A 27,851-nucleotide genomic window follows, 5' to 3' on the forward strand; every position below is an offset into this window, starting at 1 on the left:
TCCCCTCCTCTCTCCATTTCTCTGTCCAACAATGACAACATCAATATCAACAATAACAATAATAACTACAACAACAATAAAAAAACAAGGGCAACAAAAGGGGGGAAAAGCAAATCAAAAAATAGCACAGTGGTTTATGCAATAAACTTTCATGCCTGAAGCTCCGAGATCCTATGTTCAATTCCCAGCACCATTATAAACCACAGCTGAGCAGTGCTCTGGAAATAAATAAATACAAATGAGTTTAAAAGAATTTCTCTAATAAATAAACTAAAAGAAAAATTCCAGGTACTAAGGAGACAACTATCATCATTAAATGGCAGCATCTTTTCAAAGCATCTACCATGCTATTTTATCATACGATCATCTGAACAAGGACAAACTTTGGGCAAAGACAATTTCACAAGATTGAGCAAAAGAATCATGTTGAACCTCCAGATGACACAGCTTCCCCCAGTCAGTGGTGAACCTTCTAGAAGCAGAAGTCAAATCTCCGTATGAGCTATGTGGGTCCACATATATGTGGACCAAAAGGAGAGTAATAGAGCCATAACTTGTCAAAGGCAAGGCACCAATGAAAAATCATTCCTAGAAGCTCTTTTAATTAAATACCCAGCTGTTCACTGGAGCCATTTTAAAATATAAAATGCAGCCCTGTGGTGCCCCAACCCTCCCCCCGCAGTCTCCCAGTCTTTTGCCACAGCTCTGACAATTGGATTTTTATTGACAGAAAAAAAAAATCATAGAACAGGACACAGCTGGTCGTGCCTCTAGCAAGATGTCAAACTTCACTCTCATAAATTTAATTGCACCTAATTAAACTGGGGTCACTGGAATTATTGTAAAGTGAGGCTATTTATTAGGCAAAGAAAATCTCACAATGACCAATTTGCTTTTCTTTCAGGTTTGTGAAGAGAAGGGTTGCTTACATAATTAAACTCATTTTGCCATTTTAATCTTATTAGTTTTCAAAAAAATCCACTTTAAATCTTGTTTCCCTTTTAAAATTGTATAATATCTTAGAATAATAGAGGTAATTCTTGGAGGAGGGCATAATTTTCTGTAGATTACCCAATAACATTTCAAATAGTATACAAAAAGGATTTGCAAGCTACCATTTGTCATGGCACATGCCTTGCAATCACTTACATGATGCATTTCTAAGCAAATTATTACTTAGCTATGAATGTGTGTCAGTTTAAAACACAGATGCATGTTGTGAGTAGGCAGCTATAGTATGCAAATTACCTCAAGAGCAATGACACAGGCCAGTTTCCTTGTGTTAAAATCGGATAGTCTCTTTCCCAGTCTGCTTACTTCCTCCAGGAAATTACACAAAATTATTACTGTAAGATACTGAAGGATAATCTACTCTTCTGGCAAAGTGATGCTGGTTCAGCCAATGATCTTGTAGCAGATTATACAGATCCTCAACTTCTCACATGCAAAGCTCCTCTGAAAGGATTTCTCTCTCTATCTCACTACCATAGGTGATATCTCTTTGGGCTATGTCTCCATTCCCCTCCAGCAAAAAAGGGGGTGTTAGTGGTCTTGACTCAGTCATTCATTGGCAAACCTAAAGAACAAGATGCTAGAATGGTTGAGCTGAGCAAATGGTCACCAATATTCAAGTCAGCTATTTCAGTGCTTTTTTTTTGGGGGGGGGAGGGTGGTTCCTGACTCCCAATATTCACAATGTCTGAAGAGGGGGGGCTACCTTAGGTTATACTCACTGTATACTGTGTGAGTAAGACTGGATTAGATTGCACTTATATTCACATGCAAGTAAAATCCATCTTGGGGGGAAGATTTAGAGGTAAGAGTCCAATTTACTTTGTGCTTATTCTGAGAAATGCAGATGGAGTAGGGAGAGAAACTGTCTCCAGGCCCTGATGTTTTAGAAATAAAAGAGTTCCTGGATGTGCTGACCACTCTGTCTGTCCTCAAGGCAGCAAAGCAGCTCTCAATCATCTAGCAGCATACACTAAACTCACTCAGAAACTGGAATACAATGTTCACTTAAGAAGACATTGGCCGTCTATGGCCATACCACCCTGAACACGCCCGATCTCGTCTGATCTCGGAAGAAGACATTGGCCAATGAGAAAACTCCTTTAGAAAAGCTTTTATATTGGTAATAAAAGATTTTCTTTTTCTCAGGAACATGAATAAATCTACCCTTTCTTAGAAAACGTACTTCAGAAATACGTAATTCATTTTTCTCATTTCTTTTTTAAGCTTCCAAAATCTTTTCATTGAAATATTAATTTAAACATTAAAAATGACTATAAAGACTTTGAAAAAAGCTGATTATGTGTGGATTAGCAAATCTTGAAGATAAAACTGGCACTTCTTAATAGTTGCCACATTTCAGTATGAGTCAAATCTAATGAATTGAGTTATAAAGCAGTATCCTTTTTTTTTTTCCTGCTGTATTAGGCATGAAATGTCTTTATGGGATTACTGGACAAGCTGACATTCAACAGCTTGTCACTCTTGTAAATGCTATAGGAGATATCACCAATCAGAAATTCTCCATGAGACTGAAGGCCAAGTTGAATAGTGGAATTTCCACTCACGGAAACGGGAACAACTGAAACATATCTTCTCAGGAGATGTGCTTGCTCTCCTACAATTTATTATATAATGACCTGAATTTTTGCAGGTAAGCACATATCCCTAGAAAAACATAATAATTCCATTATTTTGGGAGTCGGGTGGTAGGTAGCGCAGTGGGTTAAGCGCAGGTGGCACAAAGCGCAAGGACCGGCGTTAGGATTCGGGTTCCAGCCCCCGGCTCCCCACCTGCAGGGGAGTCGCTTCACAGGCGGTGAAGCAGGTCTGCAGGTGTCTATCTTTCTCTCCCCCCTCTGTCTTCCCCTCCTCTCTCCATTTCTCTCTGTCCTATCCAATAACAACCACATCAATAACAACAACAATAATAACTACAACAACAATAAAAAAAGACAACAAGGGCAACAAAAGGGAAAATAAATAAAAAATAAAAAAAAAAAGAATTCCATTATTTTGCCAGAGACCTTCGCCTATCTGGGTAGGACTGTCTATTAGAGCTTAATCTTAAATTTTCAGCCTCATTTAACATAGAGCGCTGAGCTCTCATCATGTAGCATGGTGCATGTGAATCCTGGTAAAGCAACGGTTTTAGTTATCTGGTTCTGGTTATCTAACGATTTCATCACATGCTCTGAGGCTTTTGGAGTACTATATAGTGGTGCCTCAAACGTGTTAACATCTCCCAAGTACCTTTCTAACATAAGAGAGTTAAGGTATTTCAAGCTCAACGAAGAGTTCAGGGTGTGGGGTATATTAGGAAAACAGTTCCTTTAATGCAGACAGGGACTATGGGTCACACAATTGCCAGTCAGGCTTTTCTCCTACATCTTCATAGAGGAGGAGGAGAAGGGAAGCAGTCTGTGCATTCCCAGGGAGAAAATGGTGTTTCTTAGAAACATTAAACCTCATTAGTCACCATCATCCTGAGGGGATCCAGAAAGTCACCGTGTTCTCAGAGAGGATGAGCTCATCCCAGAATGTGGAGGTGACAACTGAGAAAAACAGGATATAAATAATCTTCCGTATGGCGAATTAACAGTGGGGCCTGTTAAGAGCTACTGTGGATATGCATGTGGAGGGAGCCATGACTCCAAAGGGGGCAGATGACTCAGTAGTTTGCACGCACTGCACTGCCAGAGTTCTAGGTGGGCACAAGGAGTGGGTATGGGGTATGGAGGAGGTAGGTATAGAGTACCACAGAAGGGAGATGATGTGTTGGCATTTTCTGGGCAGGTCATTTTCTTCCCTGCATTCCTAATCCACAGGATGGCTGCTTTGTTTCAAACACTAAGCTCTGCACAAAGCTTTATTTGAGAAGATATATTTGCTATTAAAAATGATAAAACTTTTCCACAGGTTGTGTAGTTAAATGTGGCATACTGAACTCAGGTTTATCTTTCTTCTGAAATTCCACTGGAAAGGACACTGGCCACTATCTGCCCTTCTCACCTGTGAGCTGGCAGAATGAATATGCACTATCTTGATGTTAAGAGTCCTAGGTGGGGGCCAGGTGGTAGCGCAGTGGGCTAAGTACACGTGGCGTGAAGCACAAGGACCGGTGTAAGGATCCCGGTTCAAGCCCCCCAGCTCCCCACCTGCAGGGGAGTCGCTTCACAGGTGGTGAAGCAGGTCTGCAGGTGTCTATCTTTCTCTCCCCTCTCTGTCTTCCCCTCCTCTCTCCATTTCTCTCTGTCCTCTCCAACAACAACAACATTACTACAACAATAAAGCAAGGACAACAAAAGGGAAAATAAATACATAAATAAATATTTTTTTTAAAAAAGAGTCCTGGGTTTAAAAAAATACAAGGACCTGGCTGCCCACCTGCAGGGTAGTCGCTTCACAGGTGGTGAAGCAGGTCTGCAGGTGTCTATCCTTCTCTCCCCCTCTGTCTTCCCCTCCTCTCTCCATTTCTGTCTGTCCTAACAACGACGGCATCAATAACAACAATAACTACAACAACAGTAAAAAACAAGGATAACAAAAGGGAAAAAAAAAACCTTTAAAAAAAAATACAAGGGCTTGTGAGGTGGCGCAGTGGTAAAGCTTTGGACTCTCAAGCATGAGGTCCTGAGTTTGATTCCCCGGCAGCACATGTGCCAGAGCGATGTCTGGTTCTTTCTCTTTCCTCCTATCTTTCTCATAAAAAAAAATTAAACAAAAATACAAGGGCCAACAGGTGACTCACAGGGTAGAGCACACACTGGGTTCAATTCCTGGAGTCACCACATGGGAGTAATTGCAAAGAGGAAGCACAATGAGTGGTGTTGCAGTATCTCTTCTCTTTCTCTATCTTTTTCTCCTTATCTCTGTTTCTCATTCTCTATCTAGAGGAAAAAAATAATGGCCACCAGGAGCGATGGAGTCATGCAGGTACCAAACCCCAGCAATAATGCTAGTGGCAAAACCAAAAAACAAAACAATGCAATGGCAGGTAGTTACAAGGAACACAAAGGAAAACCAATCAGGCTAAGAGGGTAAGAAAGGTGCAAACACTGGATGGATGTTAGATGTTGAATTTTTACTTGGGAGTCAGGGAAAATCTCTTTGAGGAGTGAGTATATGTCACCCAGCCTCAATAGAGAGCTTGCAAACAGTTTTGTTTTTTTATGTTTTATACTTAATAATGATCAGAAATCAAATGTGAGCAAAAAAAAAAAAAAAAAAAACAAATGAGAAGAACCACGGGCAGTGTGCAGATCAGAAGAGAGGATAATAAGGGATTCAGCCAAAACTAATAGTCTGTGAAATGAGAATGTGTCATTTAAAAAATTAAAGGAAATGGACACATTATAAAAAAAATGCAAGTCATTAGAAGTTACTAGAGAAAAAGCTGAAAATGTGCAATCTCAAAGTCATGTAGAAAATGGACAGTTAAAACAAACACAATGAGAAACACCAGGCACAGATGTCATACAGGTGAGAAATGTATCTTTCTGGCATCATGTAGATTTTCCCTTTTTTCAATTTATTTTTATTTTATTGGATAGAGACAGAGAAATTGAAAGGGAAAGAAGAGATAGAGAGGGAGAGAGAAAGAAAGACATTCAAAGTACAGCCTCACTGCTCAGGAAGCTTCACCCCTGCAGGTGGGTCTGGGGGCTTGAACCCAAGTCCTTGTACATGTTACCATGTGCATTCAACCAGGTGCACCACAGCCTGGCCCCCATGCAGATTTCTCTTAGACAACATGAAAAAGGAAATAATAGCTAACTAATTTTAGGCAACATACTCCTGACAAATGAAACTATGAAAAATAGTTTAAGACTACAACAAGCTGTCACTTATGAACATTATTTATAATATTAAATGTATACATATAATATTAAAGACAAAGCCAGTTAATAAATGTCATAAAATGTTAATATTATAAAGTTCAATAATCTCTAAAAATACATCTTCAACTTATTTGCTTTATATTAGGTATGCAAGGATTGTTCAAAATCTATACCCATACATGATAGAAGTTTTTTTGTAAATTATGAAGACAGGGGAACATCATTAAGAGAAACAAAATTAACATCATCCTAAGTGAGGAAATGTTATACACAATTAATTGATATGCAAATAAATAAAGATGCTTTTCTGGAGGTAGATGATTTGCTTGAAAAATTCCAAAGAATCTACAGGCAACTTTATTAGACATAAAAGTAAGAGAGAATTAGCAAGAACAATAACAATAGAAAGACCAAATAGAAGATCAGAATAGAAAGTAAGTTGCATTTCTATTTGCCAGTATCAAAACCCAAGAAAGCACTACCAAAGAGAATTTAAGATAATATCTAGAAATAAATATAACAAAAGGTATAAACTATCTTTGTTTGAAAGATCATGCATCCTTATTCAGAAATATTCATATTCTAATACCCTAAGATATATCCTAATATGAATAAAAAGCAACAGGCCATACTTATGGGTGGGAAGATGTCATACTGCAAAATGTAATCCACCCCCACCCTTGACTGGCCAATGGATCCCAGGCAACTCCAGTCAAAACCAGACTGCTGGACTTCATTAGGTTACCTGGGGGTGGGAGTAGGGGAGATGCCTTATGAGCACCAAAGCAGGCTTGTAGATGTATAGCTTTTACTCTCTTATCTCTTCCTCCCCTCTCAATTTCTCTCTGTTCTATCAAATAAAAGAAAAAGAAAAGAGGAAAAAATGGCAACTGGGAGCAGTGGATTTGTAGTGCCAACACTGAGCCCCAGCAATAACCCTGGTGGCAATAAAAAAAAATTAACTTTTTTAAAAAGGAGTATTTGATGACATCAATAACAATAACAATAAAAACAAGGGCAACAAAAGGGAATAAATAAATATTTTTTAAAAATGAATAAAAATAAAAAGGATTATTTAGTAAACATGATGTAAAAAGTAATCATGTGCACAGAAAAAATATGAATTGAACTTTTCTTCTTTATTACATTGTGAAATCACTTCCAGATTGATTAAAACTTTAAAAACTAATTATATTAAAATTAACAACTTTAGATGATGAAGAGAGATATGAAAGGACAAGTTACAGGGGGAAGACATTTATAACACATCTAACAAATATATTCTGGAGTAGTATCATGCCTAAAGAACCTTAAATCAATAGGGAAAATACAAAGAATTCAATAGAAATTTTCTTATAAGACTCAAAGAGCCATTTCACAGAAGGGAAAGAAAGAGGACCAGTAAACACAAGGAAATACCACTTATACCCATTAATAAAATGTAAGAGAAATTGCCACTGTCAAGCATTAGAAAGGATACAGATTCAGAGTTTTTCTGAGACACTATTAGAAGTGTAACTGGTTGCGACCATTTTGGAGAACACATTACTATTCACTTCCAAATGTGAACATCCACAGATTCTCCCCAGTAATTCCCATTCCTAGGAATACACTGAGACTCTTGCATATGAACAACAGACATGTACAAGCATGGTCATAAGCACAGGTGCCCTTATTCATCACAGTGAATTCTGTAGACTGTCTAGAGCCTCCATAATCAAAGCAGGGCAAAGGCAGCAGGGACAATGGCTAGGAGTTTGTTAGAACTGTAGAATCTTGAGCCTTAGCTGGGCTTGCTGAATTAGAACCAGTACTTTAACAAAATACCTAGGGATTCATAAACACATTGAAGCTTGAGAAGATCTGGTCTATGTTCTCTTACCTAGGTCAAATTATAATTTTACTGTACTCAAGTTGGAAGTTATGTGAGTAATTAATGATATTCTGTAATAAATTAAAATGAAGAAAAAAAAAAAAACTCACATGGACCATAGGCCCATGCTTGTAGGAGGTCCCAGGTTTGAATCTCTTTCATGAAAATAAAAATAAAGAAGAGGAAGGCCTAAAAAACCACATAGAGGAAAGACTAAGCACTATAACAAATAGTGAGTGATAGGGTGGGTATTGCCTTTCTTAGTTATCATAGTCATTGCAATCCAGTCTGTCAGGATGAGGCTGGAAGCTTTGGGGCTGCTGAACAGGAAATCTGTGGCCTGCCACACTTCTCTAAGCATCGGCCGACAAGCTTAAGTATGTGGCTTCTCCATCATAGTGCAAATCAGTATTGTGTGCAGAAAAAACAAAACCAGACCAAACAAAATAAAAATATCTTGAGATACAGAAATCTGACCACAAGTGGCCAGGCAAATAGGCCCCCAAACTCCAAAACTAAAACCCCAAAGCCAAATCCAACAAACAGATGGAGAGGGATCTGCCTGGAATTCAAATAAACATGGTCATATTATAAAAAAATACTTGAGAGCTTAAAGGGCATCTCTTATTAAATACTTAGATGACAAAATCCATTAGGTGCTTATCAGGGAAACAACTCAAAGGAGTACTCACCGAGAGGAAAGGCTTGGTTTCCCACTTTTGCTACAGCTGGTGTAAATTCCTGGGCCATCATCAAAGAAGCTTCCAAGTGCCAACTTCTGTCGAATAGATTCTCTCTCATTCTTCTGTGCCTAGAATTTCAGGAAAGTAAAAAAATGCTGATAAGTGAACAGATATCTTACAGCCACAGGCAGCCTAACTGCTAAGTTTCTAAGGATGGTAACATTAGATGAAAAATAAATAAACAGGCTGCCGCACATGAGTATTGGAATTATTTAAGAACTGAAATGAAACCAGACTCTTCTGGTTCTGCTCCTGTGAGCAATTTCAACTCATAGAGTTCTTTCTGGTGCTAGCATAGGAAATTACCATGTAGTAAAACTGGTCAGCACCAGGAGAGACCTAGATGGTTTGGTGCATAATCATTCTTTTTCCTTCCTAGATATGACAGAATAAGGTCACGGAGAGAGGCAAACCATTCAACCTAAATGAAAATTTTTTTTTCTTTTAAATGTGATCTTTACCTGAGTTATCTTTCTTCCTTATATTGAATTTCATTCCATTTTCTGGCAACAACATTAATTCATTCGGCCAACATGTACCAAGACAGATGTCCATGGCACTACTTGAGCAAAACCGGATGGATGGACAGATGGACACCCTGCCCCGCCACATACACACACTTCCCTCCATCAAGCCTGTAGCCTGTTGATGGACCTGTTGATTCTGTTCAAGAGTTACATGAACTCCCCAGTTGCAGATGTGAGTAGCCCCAACAATGAATCTGACTTGCCCATCAGCTCATGTGTGGAAGGCAGGCAGGTGGTTTTGAGAGGGGACAGGTTTGGTAAGTCATGTGGCTATGGGCATTTGCATGTTTTCATTTGGTTTCCTATAAAAACTCAACATGCTGAGCTTCTAAGCCCTTCACACAATGAGAGAGAACATCAGTAATGGTTTCCTTAGTTAACACTACAGAGTTGGAAAGAAAGCTCACTGGTAGGGCATGTGCCTTGCCATGCATGAGGCTGCATGCAGTTCAAGCCCTAGCTCCAAATGGGTCACAGCATATCACCATCACCCACCCTTTGGTGATGGATAGGACTGGCAATGTCTATGGTTAGTGAAGCAAGTAAGGCAGTAAAGCTCAACTATGGGATGATTTCACTTGTAAGTAGAACATAGAGAACTGAAATACATGAACATGAATATATATATATATATAGTCCATATCTATGACCTTGAAAGAATTACAGTGGTTACTTTTGGAAGGTGTGGGGGCACAGAACTTTGGTGGTGGGAGTGGTGTGGAATTATACCCCTGTTAGTTTATATCTTGTAAATCATTTTATAAACACACACACACACACACACACACACACACACTCCCCCCAGAGAGAGAGGAAGGAAGGAAGGAAGAAAGAAAAAGAAAGAAAGAGAGAGAGGAAGAAAGGAAGACTGACCATGGAAATTGGTGTTTGTACACAGACCCCTCTCCACATATCCGACTGCTCCCTCTGGAAGTGGAATTGTTAAATGAACTAGTCTAAGTATTTGTTGAGGCTCTGGACACATCCTGTCACAGTGCTCGAGAGAAAAGCAGTTCCAATATGCACGCCCATATGAGCGCCAAGGCGATGCTCTCACTACACCAAGGCTTGTTTGCAGAACATTTTCACACACACACACACACACACACACACACACACACACACACACACACACACACACACACACACCTGCTGTTTCTAACATGATAAGCAGAAGTCATATTCTTATTTTAATGTGATTATCAATGAGCTCAACTATTTAAATGGTTATTAGCTGCTGTAATTGCTTTTTTCCTGAATTATTAGTCCTAGCTTTCCTTCCTTCCTTCCTTCCTTTTTTCTGTGAATGTCTGAGAACTTTCAAAGTTTTATATTGGAGTTACTGTCCTTCTGACTTTTAGATGTATTATATAGCAACATGCATGAAAAGGCTCAAACCTGTTGCTTAGAGGAGTGTAGAGGGATTTAGGTAAACTGTTGGGCCGGGTACCAGGCCTAGGGGGCTAGGTATCTGTAATAACCATAGCTGTCAGAATTAGTCCTCCAAATCCTGCTTTCACAGTGAGAAGTCCCCATTACCCTCGGGACATGGGTGTCCCTGCTCCTTAGACACAGTTAGGATCTGGGTGTCCCCAACCCACATATACAGACTTTCCTGAGTCTCTCTGCTGGTCCTGCCTTCATCCACCCCTCTAGCCCGGTCTCCCACCACCAGCAGCATGCTGGAGGCTCTGTCCCCTCTGTCACCCCCTGTCACACATAATCTGGACATAAACTGACAAGCTGGAGATTTCTGTGCATTTCTAAAATGTCTGTTTGTGAGGCGGCTGTGGGGCCACTGGGTTCTCAGGGACATATCTAGGGAATGCCTTTCTAGAGAAAACCCACAGCATCTGGTGCTCAGGCCCCTCAAGCAGCTGCTTCATGAGCCTGATGATAATTAGGGGCCTGTGTGGCCACTGAAAAAGCAGGGCCCTGATCCCCTAGATGAACAGGAGACTCAGGGCGCCTTCTGAGGTACCAGAGGGTCTGGTGACCATAACACTATGGGTGTGAGCTCAGCACAGAGCAGTCTGGGAGCCTGGATAGATAGACCCAGATGTGTGGAAAGGAATGAAAACAATGCTTCCCCCGCATGTTAGGCCTTCCACTGCTGCCTGATTCCCTTCTCTTCCCCCACTCCATCTATTCCCAATTTTGTCTTTTCTTTTTTTTTTAGTGTTTATTTATTATTATTATTTATTATTATTGCCATTGTTGATGTTGTTCGTTGTTGGATAGGACAGAGAGAAATGGAGAGAGGAGGGGAAGACAGAGAGGGGGAGAAAAAGACACCTGCAGACCTGCTTCACCGCCTGTGAAGCGACTCCCCTGCAGGTGGGGAGCCGGGGGCTCGAACCGGGATCCTTACACCGGTCCCTGCGCTTTGCGCCACATGCGCTTAACCCACTGCGCCACTGCCCGACCCCAATTTTGTCTTTTCTTCTACAGGTAGTTCACCAGGGAACTAATGCTCCATTCATTACTGAACATTCTGTTTATTTTATTATTATTATTTAGTGTGGTGCATGGGAATGAACTCAGGGTCTTACACATGCTTGATTCTAACGGGGTAGCCTCCTGGGTCCAACTTTTTAATTTTCTATTTAGAGAAAGAGAGAAAGGAGAGAAACAGAGAGGAGAGGAGAGAGATGGTGGCACTGCTCCATCATCTCCAGAGCTTCCCTTGGTGCTGTGTTACTCTCATGTAGTGTCAAAGCTCGAACCCAAGGTCTTGTGCATGTTGAGGTGCGTATTCTACAGGGTGAGCTGTCTCCTAGCCCCTGAACATGGTACTTTAAAAATGCAGGTGGTGGTGTACATGCTACAATGCACAAGAACCTGGGTTCAAGTCCCCACCCCCCACCTTCAGGGGGGAAGCTTCATAAGTGGTGAAGCAGGGCTGCAGGTATCTCTATCTCTCCGTCTCCCTCTCTATCTCCCCAGTCCTCTCTTGATTCCTCTCTGTCTCTACACAAATAAATTAAAAAAAAATTTTTTTAAACATGCAGCAGTCTCAGGACTCAATGCCCTAGCAGGCATTTCTAGCATTGCCTCCCTCCACCTTTCAGCATGGCCATCAGACTTTGGGGTGTGCCGAATCAGTGGGGCCTCTGATTCAGAGATGCCTGAGTCCCCGCTGCCTAAGAGATTATAGGGGGTAGGGGACCAGCTAACTTCTAGAAGGTCACTCTCTTAGAAGAAACCTCTGGAAGAAATGTCTTCTGTCACCAATGGGAGCGAGGACAGAAGGTGCCTCTGGGGAACAGCTTCCCAAGGCTGTTTATTCAGAGGAGAGGACACTCTGGTCCCTAGGGCCCAGGAAGATTAAGTAGGATGGAGGCTCCTGTGTCTCCTTCAAAGGGCAGGTCTCAAACTTGATCTTGTAGGAGAGCCCCCTGGAGGCTTGAGAAAACAAGCCACGTTCAGATTCAGAAAGCCTGGGCATGCTCAGAGGCTGGCTAACCAAGACCCAGAGGATGCCTATGCTGTAATCTGAACCAAGCAGAAGAGACTTTGGTGGTGCTTTCACTGAACCAGACCTGAACCTTGTGCACAGTCAGCCCAGTAAGTCCAGGGGCTTTCACCTGTCCATCCAGCTGCTGCTGGGGCCTTACCGGGAAGTCTCTTTTGAAACCATTAGTGATCCCCAGGCTCTGTGCAATCTATTGCCTGGTGACATCTGGCTCGTCACCATTAGCATCACCCACCAGGGACACTAGGGATGCTCTCCTTAGGAAAGCTGAGTCCCTCTGGCTCCCACCTCAGCTCTGAGAAAAGGCAGTTTTATTCTAAAATGTACAGAATTTAGAGAGGCTGTGGCCCAGTGTGTGTATGGGGGGGGAGGGGCACACCTAGAACTTGACAGTATGAGGAACCAGAAGTAAAGAATCAGGCAATTTATCTCCTTTAGAACAAACAAGTAAAACTCCAATGGAAGGCCCAAAGTTGGTACTTTCAAATTATTTCCCCATAGGTTTGGCCCAAGATCAACAAGAGAAAGCAGCATCTGGGTAAGAAAATAGTGTGCTTGAGTGCTCGGTGCATCAACACTTGCCCTGGGCAGGTGATAGCAAGTTCTTGCATCTTATTACACATCCCCTGAGCAAAGCTTTGCGGTTACTAATGGAAACCTAAGTTAAATAGCCCAGACTCTACGACTGTACCACTAGCCACTAAATCTGGAATCTTGTTTTTCAGTTTATATTTCTGGTGTTTTCCATTTCAGACACTTAGCCTGTCCAGAGAGGTGATGAGTAAGCAAATACAGGCATCCTGCTCTTGTCTTTTCTACCACCCAGGTTGACATTCATGGGGCCTAGTCTGCATTCCTTTCCTGGTGGGCATCCAGGGGAAAGGCTCCTGGGCTGGGGTCCTCAGACACCTGGGGAGGTAGGTGGCCGTCTCTAAAGCCAGGCACCCAGGTGCAGTGTGGGGCTGTATGGTTACAGGCTGACCCTGTGATGGTCTGATCAGCTGCCCACAGCCTGTGGCTGCAGAGGCTAAAGGCCCCAGCACAGACATTTAATAAACACCTCAGGTGGAAGCTCAGCAGACACTCACTGGCTTATGGGAACCTGGATAGAGGTGAAGTAGTCCAAGGTAGAAGCCACAGAAAGGACCGCTGTGATGGAAGCATTTCCACCTCACATGCTAAGGTTGAAGACAAAATAGATTTTCTCCCTGTGAGCAGTACATCCCAGCACAAACCACTGGGCCTGTGCTCTCTGTCTTCCCACCACTGCTGGGGAAATACTTCTCCACACAGGGGGTTGCTGACTGGGGACCCTCTTTCTAACAGGTTCCCTTCAGGAACCCATGACAACATCTCAGCATCATAGTGAGAACTCAACAGTCACACACTTGCACAGATAGAAAACAGTTAAGCCCAAGCAAGAGGTGGGCCCCAATTCCCATGTCAGGTGGATCTAACATGGACAGAGAAGCAGTCAGGAATGTGGGGGTTGGGGCAGGGATCTGGGGTCAGGAAGGCCAAAGTTAACACCATGATTGTGACACCACTATGGCAGAAAGTCTTTAAGTTCTAGCTTCTCCTCCTCATTTGAGAAAAAGAATACTGATTTTTCAGATTGCTTTAACAATTGAATGAAATACTATACAGAAAGTCCAGGCCTGGTGTTTGACCTGGAGAGAAAGTGATGAGGTGGCAGGGACATTTCACACTAGAGGGAGAGAAAAGGTGAACAAATGGAACTAAGACAGCCAGACATGACCAGAATAGGTCAACCCAGACAGAGGACTAGTGGTTGTGTGGCTGTGGAATCTAGGAGTGATTGATGACTTCTTTAGAGGAGTGATAAAAATGTTCTGAAATGATCTTTGCACTATTTTATATATATACTAAAAAAACCTACAAGTGTACACTTTAAGATGGTGACTTTTGTGCTATGTGAATTATATTTCTTTACCATCCAGGCCCAACCCTGCTTAGCTTCTGAGATCAGATGAGATTGGGTGTGTTCAGGGTGGTATGGCAGTAGACTATATATTTCGATTAAGAAGTAAACCACTGATAAACAACTTATATCCAGAAAATCTGGCTTCCTTAAACAGTCCGTTCTCTGATAGTAGGAGCTAATCTGGCTGTGCTATTGGGGTGAAGATGTTGAGAAGCCTGGACTAGGAGCCAAAAGCTGCACATTTATAGCATCTGAGAGAAACCAGGCCAATTACTCTGAGAAAGGAAGGAGGGGGCTTGGCCTGAGTAGGAGACACTGTCCCTGGGGAGCTGAGGCAGGCCAGCCCCGGGCTCAGTGACCAGAGAGTAATGGGGTGACAGCAGCTTTTCCTCTGTGACTGTGGGGGCGGGTGGCTCCTGCCTACAGTGGCAGCTGGTTTTCAGTCCTGTTCACTGTAGTTTATCAGCAGTCATTTCCATTCACCTTTGAAACACTCGGCACAGCTGTGGCCTCCATGTAAACATTGTTCCTTTCGGTCTCCTAATTTTCCACCAGTGCCTCCCCATCTCTTACTGTAATTGGATGCACAGAACTGGAGTTAGCCCTGGGGACAAAGCAGCTCCCTCAGTTACTGTCACAGGCCTGTTCGCCTGACTCTGAGGAGTGGCCAGGAGTTTGAGAGCAGACAGTTCCCTGCCTGGCTCTGCCCTAGGATTGTGGGGTACTCTTCTGCCCCAAACCAAGTGGCATCTGCTAGGTTTCCTCTCCACTGGGTGAGGCTGGGGTCGCTGGACCATGCTGCTCTCTGAAGCTTCCTACAGGCAGCAACTCCACTAGGCTTATCTGTGTATGCACCTTGCCATCTGAACTGGTAGCCCTGGGGATGGGAGAAGCTGTGGTCACTGCACGTGACACCAGGGACCCGGAGGGCTCTTGGGGAGGGATGTCGAAAGGAGGCAGACTGGTGACTGCATGCCATGAGCCACTGGGGTGAGTCTCGTGTGGGTGTCTGCAGGTGGCTCAGCAGCTGCTCAAAGGGAGGCTGGGCAGTGAGGGGCTGAGTGTGCACAGGCTCTGTCCACACACCCCCTTCTTGGACACTGAGAGTGCTGCTGGTACACTATCGCCAGTGAACAAAGCTGGGTCTTTCTGACTGCTAGGACATCCCCCAGTAAAGGACCTACACATGCTCTTCCAACCTCAGTGGAATCAAATTTAGCCACTGGAAGCGACCCTTCCTCTGAGGCTGTTTGCCTAACTCTAAAACTTTGTCAAATAATTCCTAAGACACAGGATACTTTTTGTGCAACTGGTTTGGGAAAGTCTACTATACTTGGGTAGGGGCTCAGTGATCCTCTAATCAATTTGTTTATTTAAAACTTTTTAAAAAGTTTTTTGTTTTGGGGGTCGGGTGGTAGCGCAGCGAGTTAAGTGCAGGTGGTGCAAAGCGCAAAGACTGGCAGAAGGATCCTGGTTTGAGCCCCAGCTCCCCACCTTCAGGGGCGTCGCTTCACAGGTGTTGAAGTAGGTCTTCAGGTGTCTGTCTTTCTCTCCCCCTCTCTGTCTTCCCCTCCTCTCTCCATTTCTCTCTGTCCTATCCAACAACGAACGACATCAACAATAACAATAATAACCACAACAAGACTACAACAACAAGGGCAACAAAAGGGGGAAAAAATGGCCTACGGGAGCAGTGGATTCATGGTGCAGGCACTGAGGCCCAGCAATAATCCTGGAGGCAAAAAAAGAGAAAAAAAAGCTTTTTGTTTTTAGATTTTTTTATTACCTTTATTTATTTATTGGATAGAGATAGTCAGAAATTGAGAGGGAAAGGGGAACTAGAGAGGAAGAGAGACAGAAAAACACCTGCAGCACTGCTTCACCACTCGTAAAGCTTTCCCTCTGCAGGTGGGGATGGGGGCTCGAGCCCAGATCCTTGTGCACTGTAGCACATGCACTCACCCCACCAGGTGTGCCACCACCCAGCCTCTTCCCCCATTTCTTTTTTTTGTTTGTGGTTGTCAGGGCTTCAGTGATCTGGGCCAGCTTTTTCAGATAGACAGAGACAGAGAAGAGGCCACAACACTGAAGCTGCCTCTAGTGTGATGGGAGCCAGGTTCAAACGTGGATTGAGCAGATGGCAAAGCAGGCACACTATCTTGTTGACCCTTCTCTGATAGTTTTGAAAATAGGCTTCAAAGTGGCAGGAGGCGAAAGAAGAAATTATTAAAACTTGTATTTTGGGGGAGTTGGGCAGTAGCACAGCGGGTTTAGCGCACGTGGCACCAAGCGTAAGGATCCCAGTTCGAGCCCCTGGCTCCCCTGCAGGGGAGTGGCTTCACAGGTGGTGAAGCAGGTCTGTAGGTGTCTTTCTTTCCCCCTGTGTCTTCCTCTCCGCTCTCCATTTTTCTCTGCCCTATCCAACAACAGTGACATTAATAACAACAACAGTAATAACTTCAACAATAAAACAACAAGGGCAACAAAAAAGGGATAAATAAATATTTTTTAAAAACTTGTATTTTTGGGGACTGGGTGGTAGTGAAGCAGGTTAAGTGCACGTGGTGCAAAGCTCAAGGACCCGAGTAAGGATCCCAGTTCAAGCTACTGGCTCACCACCTGCAGGGGGGGTCGCTTCATGGGCGGTGAAGCAGGTCTACAGGTGTCTTTCTCTCCCCCTCTGTCTTCCCCTCCACTGTCGATTTTTCTCTGTTCTATCCAACAGCAACAGCAATAACAATAACAATAACAACAAGGGCAACAAAAATGGGAAAGTATGGCCTCCAGAAGCCGTGGATTCATAGTGCAGGCACCGAGCCCCAGAGATAAGCCTGGAGGCAAAAATAAATAAATAAAATAAAACTTGTATTTTTATTTTCAAAATATCCATGTGTATATACGTTTCTACTTACATAATTTACTTTACAGTGCCACGTGTGTGACATGTATGTGACTTGTGAATAAAATGTGCATATTGGAAAGACAGGCTCAAATATATTTTACTAAAGGACAAAAAGGCCCACAGACCAGTTTTATGGCATCAAACTAGATTTTTTACTTATTCAACCAAACTTAGAAAACGAAGTGTATGCCTGGGCAGGGCGAAGCCAGAGGAAACTCTGGTGGAGGTCCGTAGCGGTCCTGACGTGCAAATCGGTGGTCCGACCTGGGTATAGGGGCGAAAGACTAATTGAACCATCTAGTAGCTGGTTCCCTCCGAAGTTTCCCTCAGGTAAACTCCATCTAAGGCTAAATACCGGCACGAGACCGATAGTCAACAAGTACCGTAAGGGAAAGTTGAAAAGAACTTTGAAGAGAGAGGAGGGAGAGATACCACACACTGAAGCTTTCCCCAGAGCCATAGTACCACCATGCAGTGAACTGGGGTCATGAACTTGGGCCTCACTCAGAGCAAAGCAGATGCCTTCCCAGGTATGCTATCTTGCCAAGCCTGGCTAGCTCAGTCAGTAGAGCATAAGACTCTTAATCTCAGGGTCATGGGTTCGAGCCCCACGTTGGGTGCCAGATGTTGTTGTGGTGGTCTGGTGTCGGGCTGCACCGCAGAGAAGAGAGCAGACGTCCAGAGCAAAGGGGTACACAAATCTTTATTATAGGATGGGGGGGGTTTTGGTTCAGACCACGTGGAGCCAGCTGGCAATGGCCGACCACGGGGGGAGAGCAGGGAGTGAGACCTCAGAGAGGGAGAGCTAAGAGCCCTGAGGGGGGGGGGTGAGGGGGCTTTTTATTGGGCGACAACCAGGGGTGACGTGTAGGGCCAGGATTGGTTGAAGGGGGCAATGCTAGGATTTCGCGGGGCGTAGTAAAACCTGGGGGCGGAGACTGCATCAGAATAACTCCTCAGCAAGAGAAGTGTTTAATTAGGAAAATAGCTGCTCGCCCTTTCTTTCTTCCTCTCTTTCTTTTCTTCCTTTCTTTCTTTCCTTCTTTCTTTCTAACTAGAGAATTGGTCAGCTCTGGCTTAAGGTAGTGCTGGGATAGAACCTGGTACCTTTGGTGGCTCAGGCACAAAAGTCTTTTTGCTGGAGAAGGACCTTGGTGGAGGTGAGAGTGTTATGCGGAAAACTGAGAAACATTACACATGTATAAACTACTGTATTTTACTGTCAACTGTAAAACATTGGATTCCCCAATAAAGAAAAATAAAGAAATAGTAACTATTCCTTAATTAATAATAAAAAAGTCTTTCTGCATAATCATTATGCTATTTCCCCAGCCTTTTTTCTATCCATTTTAAAGAAGGCCTAGGTGGCCCACCTGACTGCAAGTTCTCCATAGAGCCACCAACTTTATTTTCACAGCATGACAAAACTGTCACAGCAACCACGAGACATTTGAAAACCCTGCTCAAAAGAGGTAGTTTAAAAGCAGAAATGAAAGGAAATGACTTTCGTATCTGCTGTGGTCTAGAACAATGGATACCAAGAACTCCCCTGTTAGGAGCTGCACCTTCTGACCTTTTGTGTGAACCTGCCTGGTCCTCTCACCCTCTGAAATTGCATATAGCCTTCTGTGGCTCTGGTTGGATGCAGGTTACACAACCAGTACCTTTTGCAACCACTTGAGCCCATGTGTTTGTTGCTGGATGTGCTGTATCAGATTGCGGCCTACCAGCATTCACTCTGTTCCAGGCATCTGAGCTCCCTCCTAGTCTAAGATGGCTGAGGCCATAGTGGTCATTACTTTCTTATAAGCAACAGAATGTCTTATATTTTTCCTAAGTGCAACCAACCCTTACTTTTCTGTCTGAGATACAATTGGCAGGTCCCTGGGTGCTGAGAAGGGCAGCAGCTGATCCCAAAAGTCCCCAGACAGTTACTGCTGCAGGCAGGGACAGCTGGGACTGGAGGGTTCCAAAACTCTGTCCATTTGTTACCTTGGGCTTATTCCCTTCTTAGGACTCATAGGGGATAGAAAACTCAAAAGTTATTTAAGCCTGTTTTACATACTTAAAAGCTTCAGGAGAAAGCACATAAACTACTGTGAAATATTTTATATAGAAAACATATAAACTTAGCATATGGCCATATACATATACATGGTTACAAGGATAAAAGTTAACTTGCCATAGTTTATACTACAGCACTACAGGGTCTACTGCAATGAGAGGGTCTTTCTACATCTTACTCTGAAAAAAAAAGTGACATATTTAGTCAAGCTAAACACTTAGCAGCAAGTGTTGCTGTTCTGTATGTGTTCACTCACTTGCCTCTCAGGGAGAGAGTTTTGCTCTAGCCCACGAGGGATGGGTACTTTCTTCTCATGCTGCTTTACTGGGACCTACCCTTGACTTAAGGAAAATGACAGAGAAGGACAAAGGGTATTTATTTAGCCTTCTGTGGACAGACACATGTACATGGTCATTTAGTTTCATGGCCTCACCCAAATAAATAAAGCTATTTTTACTTGGGTCTGCTATTATCAGACAATTACCCTGTAAAACACTCCAAAAATATATTTACTGACTTTTGAAGGGAGAGGCAAGCAAAAGAAGAGCAAATGTTCTACCCGTTTTTTTTTTTTTAAAGCCCCAAACTTCCCTTAGTGAATCTTTACATTTTTCATTTTTAAAGAGTCAAACTTAAAAAAGGTAGGTTAAGACTTTTAGTGATTATTTGTTGCTGGCAAACTGTTAACACATCAATATTTAAAAAAAATTATCCCTTTACACAGAAAGCCTGCCTAGCAGTCACATGTTTAATAGCAATTGGTAATTTCAGAACAGCAGTGTGTGTATTACAGCTGCTGTATATTAATGAGGGGAATCTGGAAAGGGCAGAAACATGCCTCCCTGCTCAATGCACTGGGCTCTGTGCATTTGCTTTCCTGGGTAATTTGAGGTCTCAGCTAGTGAGTATGGAAAATAGTCTGCCCGTTTACAAAGTCTGCCCCCCCGCCCTTACCTTCTTATAACTTCCCTCCATATCCAATGGGGTTTCTTGCTTGATGATGTCATTCATTCCATCACTGTCCAAATTCATCCTGAACTCTTCATGAATTTCACCGAGGAAACAACTCCCCATGAGTCAGGACAGGTTCCTATGCCAGCTGCCCAGTGCCCTGGCCCTGGCTCATGTGGACACGAGTCAGGGCGGCTGTGCAGTCCTGCCCACTGTCCTGGGACACCGCTCCGCCCACCTTAGGGCTGTCCTGTGGGCTCTGTGGCTCATCTGCCTGACACCCACTGTCTCCCCTGTGTCAGTCCCCTGAGCGACCTGCCTGGGTCCTTCTCACCTTTCCTGCTCCATTCAGGGCTGAGTGTGGACAAGCACTGTCAGAGGCTTCAAGTTGAGTGTGGGGATAAAAATAGATGCCCAGGCCCCAGCTTAGGCTGCGGGAGGAGCCCCAAGCTGGGGTTCCCATGACAAAAGCAACTGTGCAGTTTAAAGACTGAACTGGAAGGCAGAGGTTTGCCTTTCTCCTCCCTCCCCACCCTTTCCCTCATCATTTCTAAGAGTCTAGAAAGTCATCTTTTCTAGAAGCCCCAGCACAGGCTAAAAACCACCTCCAGCATCAGGTGGGCCCGGGCTGAATCTGTGCTTTGTTCTATTAACAATGGCAAGAGAAAGTAGGCCTTCAACTTCAGCTTACAGGGAGCCCAGGGTAGGTTTTCCACAAAAATCCTGTCTTTCCTCGCTTTTTGCATGGCTTTTGGCTTGTTTACTGCATGTGGAGAGGGCCAGGCCCACAGCTGGAGGATGTTATGGTACAAGAAACAAACACACTTGCCCCTCCTAATTTCTGCTGCTACAGACGAAAACTAGGACTGTGCTCTATCTGAAACAATCAAGTGTTGTTTGCAGGGGAAATGGGCCAGAGGAGAAGCCAAGGGCTGAGTAGCCTCCCTTAACAATATATCCTGCACCATGACCAGGTGGGGCAGGAACTGGGATCACCAGACGGCACACTTTCCAGTCTGAATCTTGGCCCAGCTCCTCACTGCTCAGCACAGGGTTCAAGCAACCTTTGGTGTCAGCACCTCTACTTCACTCGCACACACTGACCACTTCTCTCTCTCCAAAAGAGTTTTTAAGACTTCACTTTGTGGTCAATTTATGGTATAGTTTATTGTGGTCCAGTTTCTATAAAACCAATACTTGAGTGTGTGTGTGGGGGGAGCGCTGGGCAGTGGCATACCCAGTTAAGCACACACAGTACTAAGCGCAAACTACGTACAAGGATCCAGGTTTGAGCCCCTGGCTCCCCATCTGCATAGGGGATGCTTCATAGATGGCAAAACAGGTCTGTAGGTGTCTATCTTTCTCTCTCCCTCTCCATCTCCCCCTCATCTCTCAATGACACTCTGTCCTATCCAATAAAATGGAAAAAAAAAAGCATGGCCACTAGGAGCAGTAGAATTGTAATGCAGGCACTGAGCCCCAGTGATAACCCTGGAGGCAATAAATAAAACAAATATTTGTCACTGCAACAACCCAACTCCATACCCTCTTGCCTTCATGACTGTCCCTCAGCTTCCAATGAGGACAATGACAAGCTATAGCTTCTCACATACCTGCACTTGGGCAGGTGCTCCCTACAAACACCCCCATTTCTTCTGTCCACCCAGGAGCCCTGCCCACTGCACAGTGTATCTATAATCATATCTGGACCAAGGCAGGTGCTTTCCATAGAAACATTAGCCTCCCACCCAGAAACCTCATCCTCAACTTGGGTACCAAGAGCCAAATTTAGAAGCCCAGGGCAACTCCAGGCGTGGGGCAATGCTGGCCTGAGGAGAACCAGTGTCCCAACAGTGAAGAATTCTCCAGGCTGAGGCCTTGGAGTTAAAACCTTGATGGCCCCTGGTTGTGTTAGTTCCTCAAAGGAGGTCAGTTACAGTGAATGAGGTGTGCATGTTACATATGACAGATGCTCAGTGAGAATAATGGCTTTCTCTATTCAGGGCTGTTCCTGGGCCTCTCACCTGTCCTAAATTTTCACAGTGCCTTTTGCGGCAGTTACCTAATTGCGTCAGTTAATGCCCTCTGCAGTACTCACAACAACCAAGTGTGCTTACAGTCGAGCAGGTGCTCTAGGAGGTTAAGTAACCTGCTCCTTTTGACAGCTCACAAACATCAGACAGAACTTGAACCTGCTTCTAAACGCCTCCTGAGGGTGTCTAGACCACATACTGGTGGTCTCCATAGAAATGATCAGTAATTAAATAACTAGGCACAACTTTGCAAAACTAGGGGTGGATACAGAGAGAACCAACTAACAGCACGCACCTAACCATGCCAGACACTGGGGCATTTTGTAATTACTTACCTGGGATACCCAGCTTTTGCATAGCTGTCCTCATTGATAAGGCTCCAGGAATAAAAAACAAAACAACAAAAATAAAGCCCTTTGCAATGCTCAGGCCCCTGCACGTTCAGTGAATTCCTGGCTCTCACCAGCCTTCGTGCTCCTAGCCTCACAGTGGCTTCCTCCCAACAGCTGGGTGGCTCTCTTTGTCTTGTTTTCCCCACAGCATCTAGAGGCTACATTTATGCCTTACACTCCTATACATGTGAGTGGGCAGAAATGAGTGTGAGTAAACACATACAAACAAATACAGAGAACTGTCTCCTCAGAATGCTGTCCACCACAGGACACATTTTTAGTTCACTTAGGGCCCTTCCAGTGAAAGCTTCAGTGCAAACTACTTGCTCAAAAGGGAATAAAGCAAAGGGGTGGCCACAGCAAATTTCATAAATTTCTGTATTTTACACTAAGCATTCTGTAATTTAAAATTAACATGGGTAAAATTATAAAAATTTAGAGATTACGGGAGTTGGGCTGTAGCGCAGCGGGCTAAGCGCAGGTGGCGCAAAGCACAAGGACTGGCATAAGGATCCCGGTTCAAACCCTGGCTCCCCACCTGCAGGGGGTCGCTTTACAAGCGGTGAAGCAGGTCTGCAGGTGTCTATCTTTCTCTCCCCCTCTCTGTCTTCCCGTCCTCTCTCCGTTTCTCTCTGTCCTATCCAACAACGATGACAACAACAATAATAACTATAACAATAAAACAACAAGGGCAACAAAAGGGAATAAATAAATAAAATAAAATACTAAAAAATTAGAGATTACAAGATTAAATATAAAAAGATTTAATGATATATCAAATTATTAACCTAATTACTAACATCTTTTTAAAAAATTTAACAGGCTAGACAAATATAAAAAGTGCTTAAGCTCCCATTATCATACATACATATATTCAAATGAACATATACAGGAGTAATATAACCCTATACTTACATATATATATGTATATAATACATTATCTGTTGAAAGAAGGGCACTTCAAAATTCAAGATGGAAATTTCCTACCATAATGGGCCTAAAGGCCAGAAATAAGAGAGCGCTGAAGACCACTCTTCCTCAGCTTCATACCCTTCTCTTTATTATTACTATTATTTTAAAATTAGTTTTATTATTTATTTACTTACTTTTACCAGAGTACTGCTGGAAATTGAACCTGGTACATCAGGCATGAAAGTCTTTTTGCATAACCATTATGCTACCTCCCAATCCTTGGCTTCTTCTCATAAGAGAAGTGACCATGTAAGATCTACACGTAGACAGTAATGAAGCCTATCCTGAGACAAGGGTGGTAGCTCTACAGATGGCTACGTGTGTGTGTAGGGAGTGGGGTTGTTTGACATCCCTGTAAGAAAGTCTCAAACTCCCTCTGAAGGATGCTACAGCATTATTTTCTGGATGGCTTATGTGAGCTTCCTATTGTGTAGACTGACCTTTGATTTTCCTAGAGCTCTTCTCAAGTGTGGCCTCTGGTCAGAGGGTCTGCATCAGCAGGGACCTAGCTCACTGTGCAAATATTGGGTCTCACTTCAGATCTACAACCCCATAAAACACATTTTCAAAAGCTCTAGGATCTCTAGGTGTACCTTAAGTTTTGGGGACACAACTCAAGGAAGTTGGGGGAGAAAGTGTCATTAAAAGTCATTATCCTTCCATTTCAGACTATTTCCCAGAACAATGAAAACACCCTAGCTTTCGAAGCTCACAACCAACACTATGATTAATTTCACTTCCATGAGGTCGATATGCATAGGAAAAAAAAAAGACAAAGTATTACATAAGAGGACCTGGGTGTGGTGTTTGGTGAGTTTGCAGGGGTTACTGTGCCAAGCCCTGTCTGCAGAGAATTTTCTCTGGTCCTTTCTCTACCACCGGCCTCTCTGATGTGGACTGTGCTGGTGTGAGATGGCTAGGACATGAATATTCATCTCTCACCCAGTGCCTCCCCACAACCCTGCCCTGAAATTCCAGGCCTAGAGCTGCCAGTCAGCTTCCTGGCATGCCAGAGCCTGAGCTACAAGGCACATCAGTCACATGAGCTGATGCTTTTAAATTAACATTATCGGCTACTATGGAAATGATTGCTTCTGCGAACACTGACCACACGACTGGAATATCACTTATGCTTTATCAGAAACGGAGACACAAAAGTCTTCTGGTTAACCCTGTAGCCACCAAGTTGAAATTCACGTACTGTGCAAACTGGTACCAGAGCTAGAATTGCTTCTCAAATTAAGTGGTTTCTCCTATGCAAAGTTCATCTAAATTTGGCTTGCTTTTTCATTAAGGTATTTTTTTTTTCCATTAAGGTATTCTTGTAAACTATGAGACTATGCAGGCAGTTTTTTAATGCACTGTTCAGTACAGGCTAAAGAGATTAAAATAATAGTATTAAAAGTGTGGGAGGAGGAAGTGGAAGATCTGAGTGGACAGAGAAGTGGATATTCTCTCATATTAGGGTGATGGAGACGCAGAAACAGGTCTTTCTGTCCAACAGAGTGCCTGAGCACTCAGGAGTCACAGTGCCTTGACAACGCTTCCCCAGGGCCAGTGCCAATTCTTTCTCCAGGCCCTCCGTGCTCTAGGCTCTTTACACACCACTGTTTCCCTCACACAGACTGTTGCTAGGACATTCTGAGTCTTGTTTTCCTCTGAATCCAAGCCATTTTGTCAAAGGACAAGCTAGAACTCTGGCTGTTTCTGAGGCTTCTATTGAGCGCACTGGGATATAAATAAATAACAGCACATGGCTCTATTGGGATATGGCTCTATTAATGTTGAGCTTCTTATGTGAAATTGTGATTAGTTACCCAAGACCATGTCTCTCTCTCTCTCTCTCTCTGTGTGTGTGTGTGTGCGCGCCAGACAGAGAGAGGGAGGAGAGAGAAATATCCCTACTTTCCCACCACTGTGGCTAGTCTTAGGTATATAAAGATATTCCCTGGGGTCAGGTGGTGGCACACCTGGTTGAGTGCATATGTTACAATGTGCAAGGACCCAGGTTTAAGCCCCTGGTCCCCTCCTGAAGGGGGAAAGTTTCACAAGTGGTGAAACAGTGCTGTAGGCGTCCCTCTGTCTCTCTCCCTATTTTCCTCTTCTGGCTGTCTCTATCCAATAAATAAATAAAAATTAAAAAAAAAGATACTTCCCCTTTTCTCTCCCCTTACCCCTTAACTCTTCCTCCTTCCAAAAGAAAAATATTAGCTATTTGGTTTAAATATATATTGCATACTTATTTGTTAAACCACTAGTTGTTTGAATCATTACTGTGATAGGAGTGATGTATGTGTGTATTTAAGTTTCCATTTAAAGTCCTGTTGTACTTCTACTAATAAAATAATAATAGTAATAATAACGATAATAACTACGACCTTGGCAATTATCATTGGGTTCCTTTTATGGACGAACATATAAATTATAATTTCAGATTTCTTGATTAAAACAAGCACAGGTGAATTAACATTCAGAATTGTTTAATTTTTAAGGTGGTATTTTAACATCTCCTTAGGAAAACACTATTATCTCAACAAGGAAAACTCAGCTATATATTAACCAGGCAAAACAGTGAAGCAAGAAATTCTTCACCACTGTAAACTAAGGCAGTTGTTTCCCTAAATAAAAATACATAGGGTTTAAGACAGAATATTATTTTTACTGAATTTGTATTTTAAAGTCTGTAAACACAGCACACTAAAATGCGCTGAAATGGCCTTTTCCATTGGCTCAGTACATTTTTCTCTGCTGTAGATGAAACCAGGTTTAAAGTAGGTAGAATCTTAAATGAACTCAAATTTGATACCTTGTTTTCTCATTTACAGGAAGAAGGGGTTGGAAATGAGCCCTCTCTTGGCTCAGAGTCAACAGGGATAGAATATATTTCTTTTTCCCTGTTAACTATTGAATATCCCACTAGAATTTGGTGAGTGAGGGTTGCTTACAGCTTTTTCTAGAAAAAGAGTTAAAGAAAAATCTGGGTGTACTAGTTACACTGACAAGATCTCTAGCTTAACATTTGATACTAATCTAAAGCATCTTTTATTTTATGTACTGGGATGACACTTCAATTAGGTCAAAACATTTTACCTAAGAAAAAATTTGATCTTTTGGAAGGCAGTACAGTGATTCCTCTACATATCTAAAGATTGATCAAAACTTTGAAAAATTCAATAAATTAGAAAACATGACTCCAGGATGTTTCAACTGATTATAAGTATTTGGGGGGACAGACAGGCACAGGGCACATACACCTTAGGAAAATTTGCCCAGTGAAGGAGATGTCGGTTTGGGGTGTGTTTTTAGGGCACTCTCTGGGAAGGCTGGAGTGTCTACTTAGTTCATTCTGTCCATTGCACTGTGACCCCATCTTGGAACACAGGATGTTGAAGTGCTCAATAGCCCAGTACAAGGACTGCTGGGTCTGCTTGTTGACTCCCGGCTGCAATACTCGGGTCCTCGCTTTCCTCAGGCATGTTGGTGGGAATCCTGATCCGGGGACTCAGATCAGCACCAGTTGCAGAAAATGCGATCATCCAACAGGCACTACAGAACACACTCACCACAAGCAGACCAGGAATTCAAATACAATAGGGCCCTGGTCTTCAAGAAACCTGATATGTAATGGGGGTGAGTGGGGTGGGGATGGGAGAGTAGACACACAGGTAACTCGCTGGAACAAAGGTAAAACCAAAGTTGAAAAGGAGTGGGAGGATGAACAGGGACACTTCTTGAAGGAGGTGGCATTGAGCCTAGGAATTGCCTGGCCAGCAGCAGATAGAAGCCGGGTGTGTGGGTGGCAGGTTCTGCTCAGGATAGCAGGGAAGAGAGGACAGATGGCAGTAGACAGGGGTGGAGTCTGGAATTTGCCTGCAGAAGGAGGGGGAGCAGTCCAGGTTTGTATCATGCTTCCTGCACCCAGGTGGGCCTTTGGGGAAGAATCCCCTTTTTCTGTCAACACCACCAGCCCCACAGCATCTAGAATGCGAGGGTATGGTCTGAGGGGTTCATAAAGTAATGTGAATGACGGAAAAAAAAGATGAAGGCATGTTATTGCTTCTGTGTACACACTAGTCCCCAAAAGTCAATTGCAGGGGAGGAGGAGGAGGAGGATATATTTG

At 43.3% G+C, this 27,851-nt stretch overlaps 1 protein-coding gene across 5 annotated transcripts in view; it reads right to left on the minus strand.

Annotated features, from left to right (window-relative positions):
- The window catches only part of SCHIP1 (schwannomin interacting protein 1), a 646,656-nt gene that overhangs the window by 16,389 nt on the left and 602,416 nt on the right, over positions 1 to 27,851 (minus strand). For 4 of the 5 annotated variants that reach the window (XM_060197568.1, XM_060197571.1, XM_060197569.1 and 1 more), the window contains one exon: positions 8,418 to 8,536. In XM_060197568.1, coding sequence (XP_060053551.1) covers positions 8,418 to 8,536 — 119 coding nt within the window. Of the gene's footprint in view, positions 1 to 8,417; positions 8,537 to 20,336; positions 20,677 to 27,851 lie in introns of those variants that run through there. The other variant, XM_060197572.1, reaches the window with a different exon arrangement.

This window comes from Erinaceus europaeus, chromosome 9, assembly GCF_950295315.1.
Source record: "Erinaceus europaeus chromosome 9, mEriEur2.1, whole genome shotgun sequence".
Lineage (NCBI taxonomy): Eukaryota > Metazoa > Chordata > Mammalia > Eulipotyphla > Erinaceidae > Erinaceus > Erinaceus europaeus.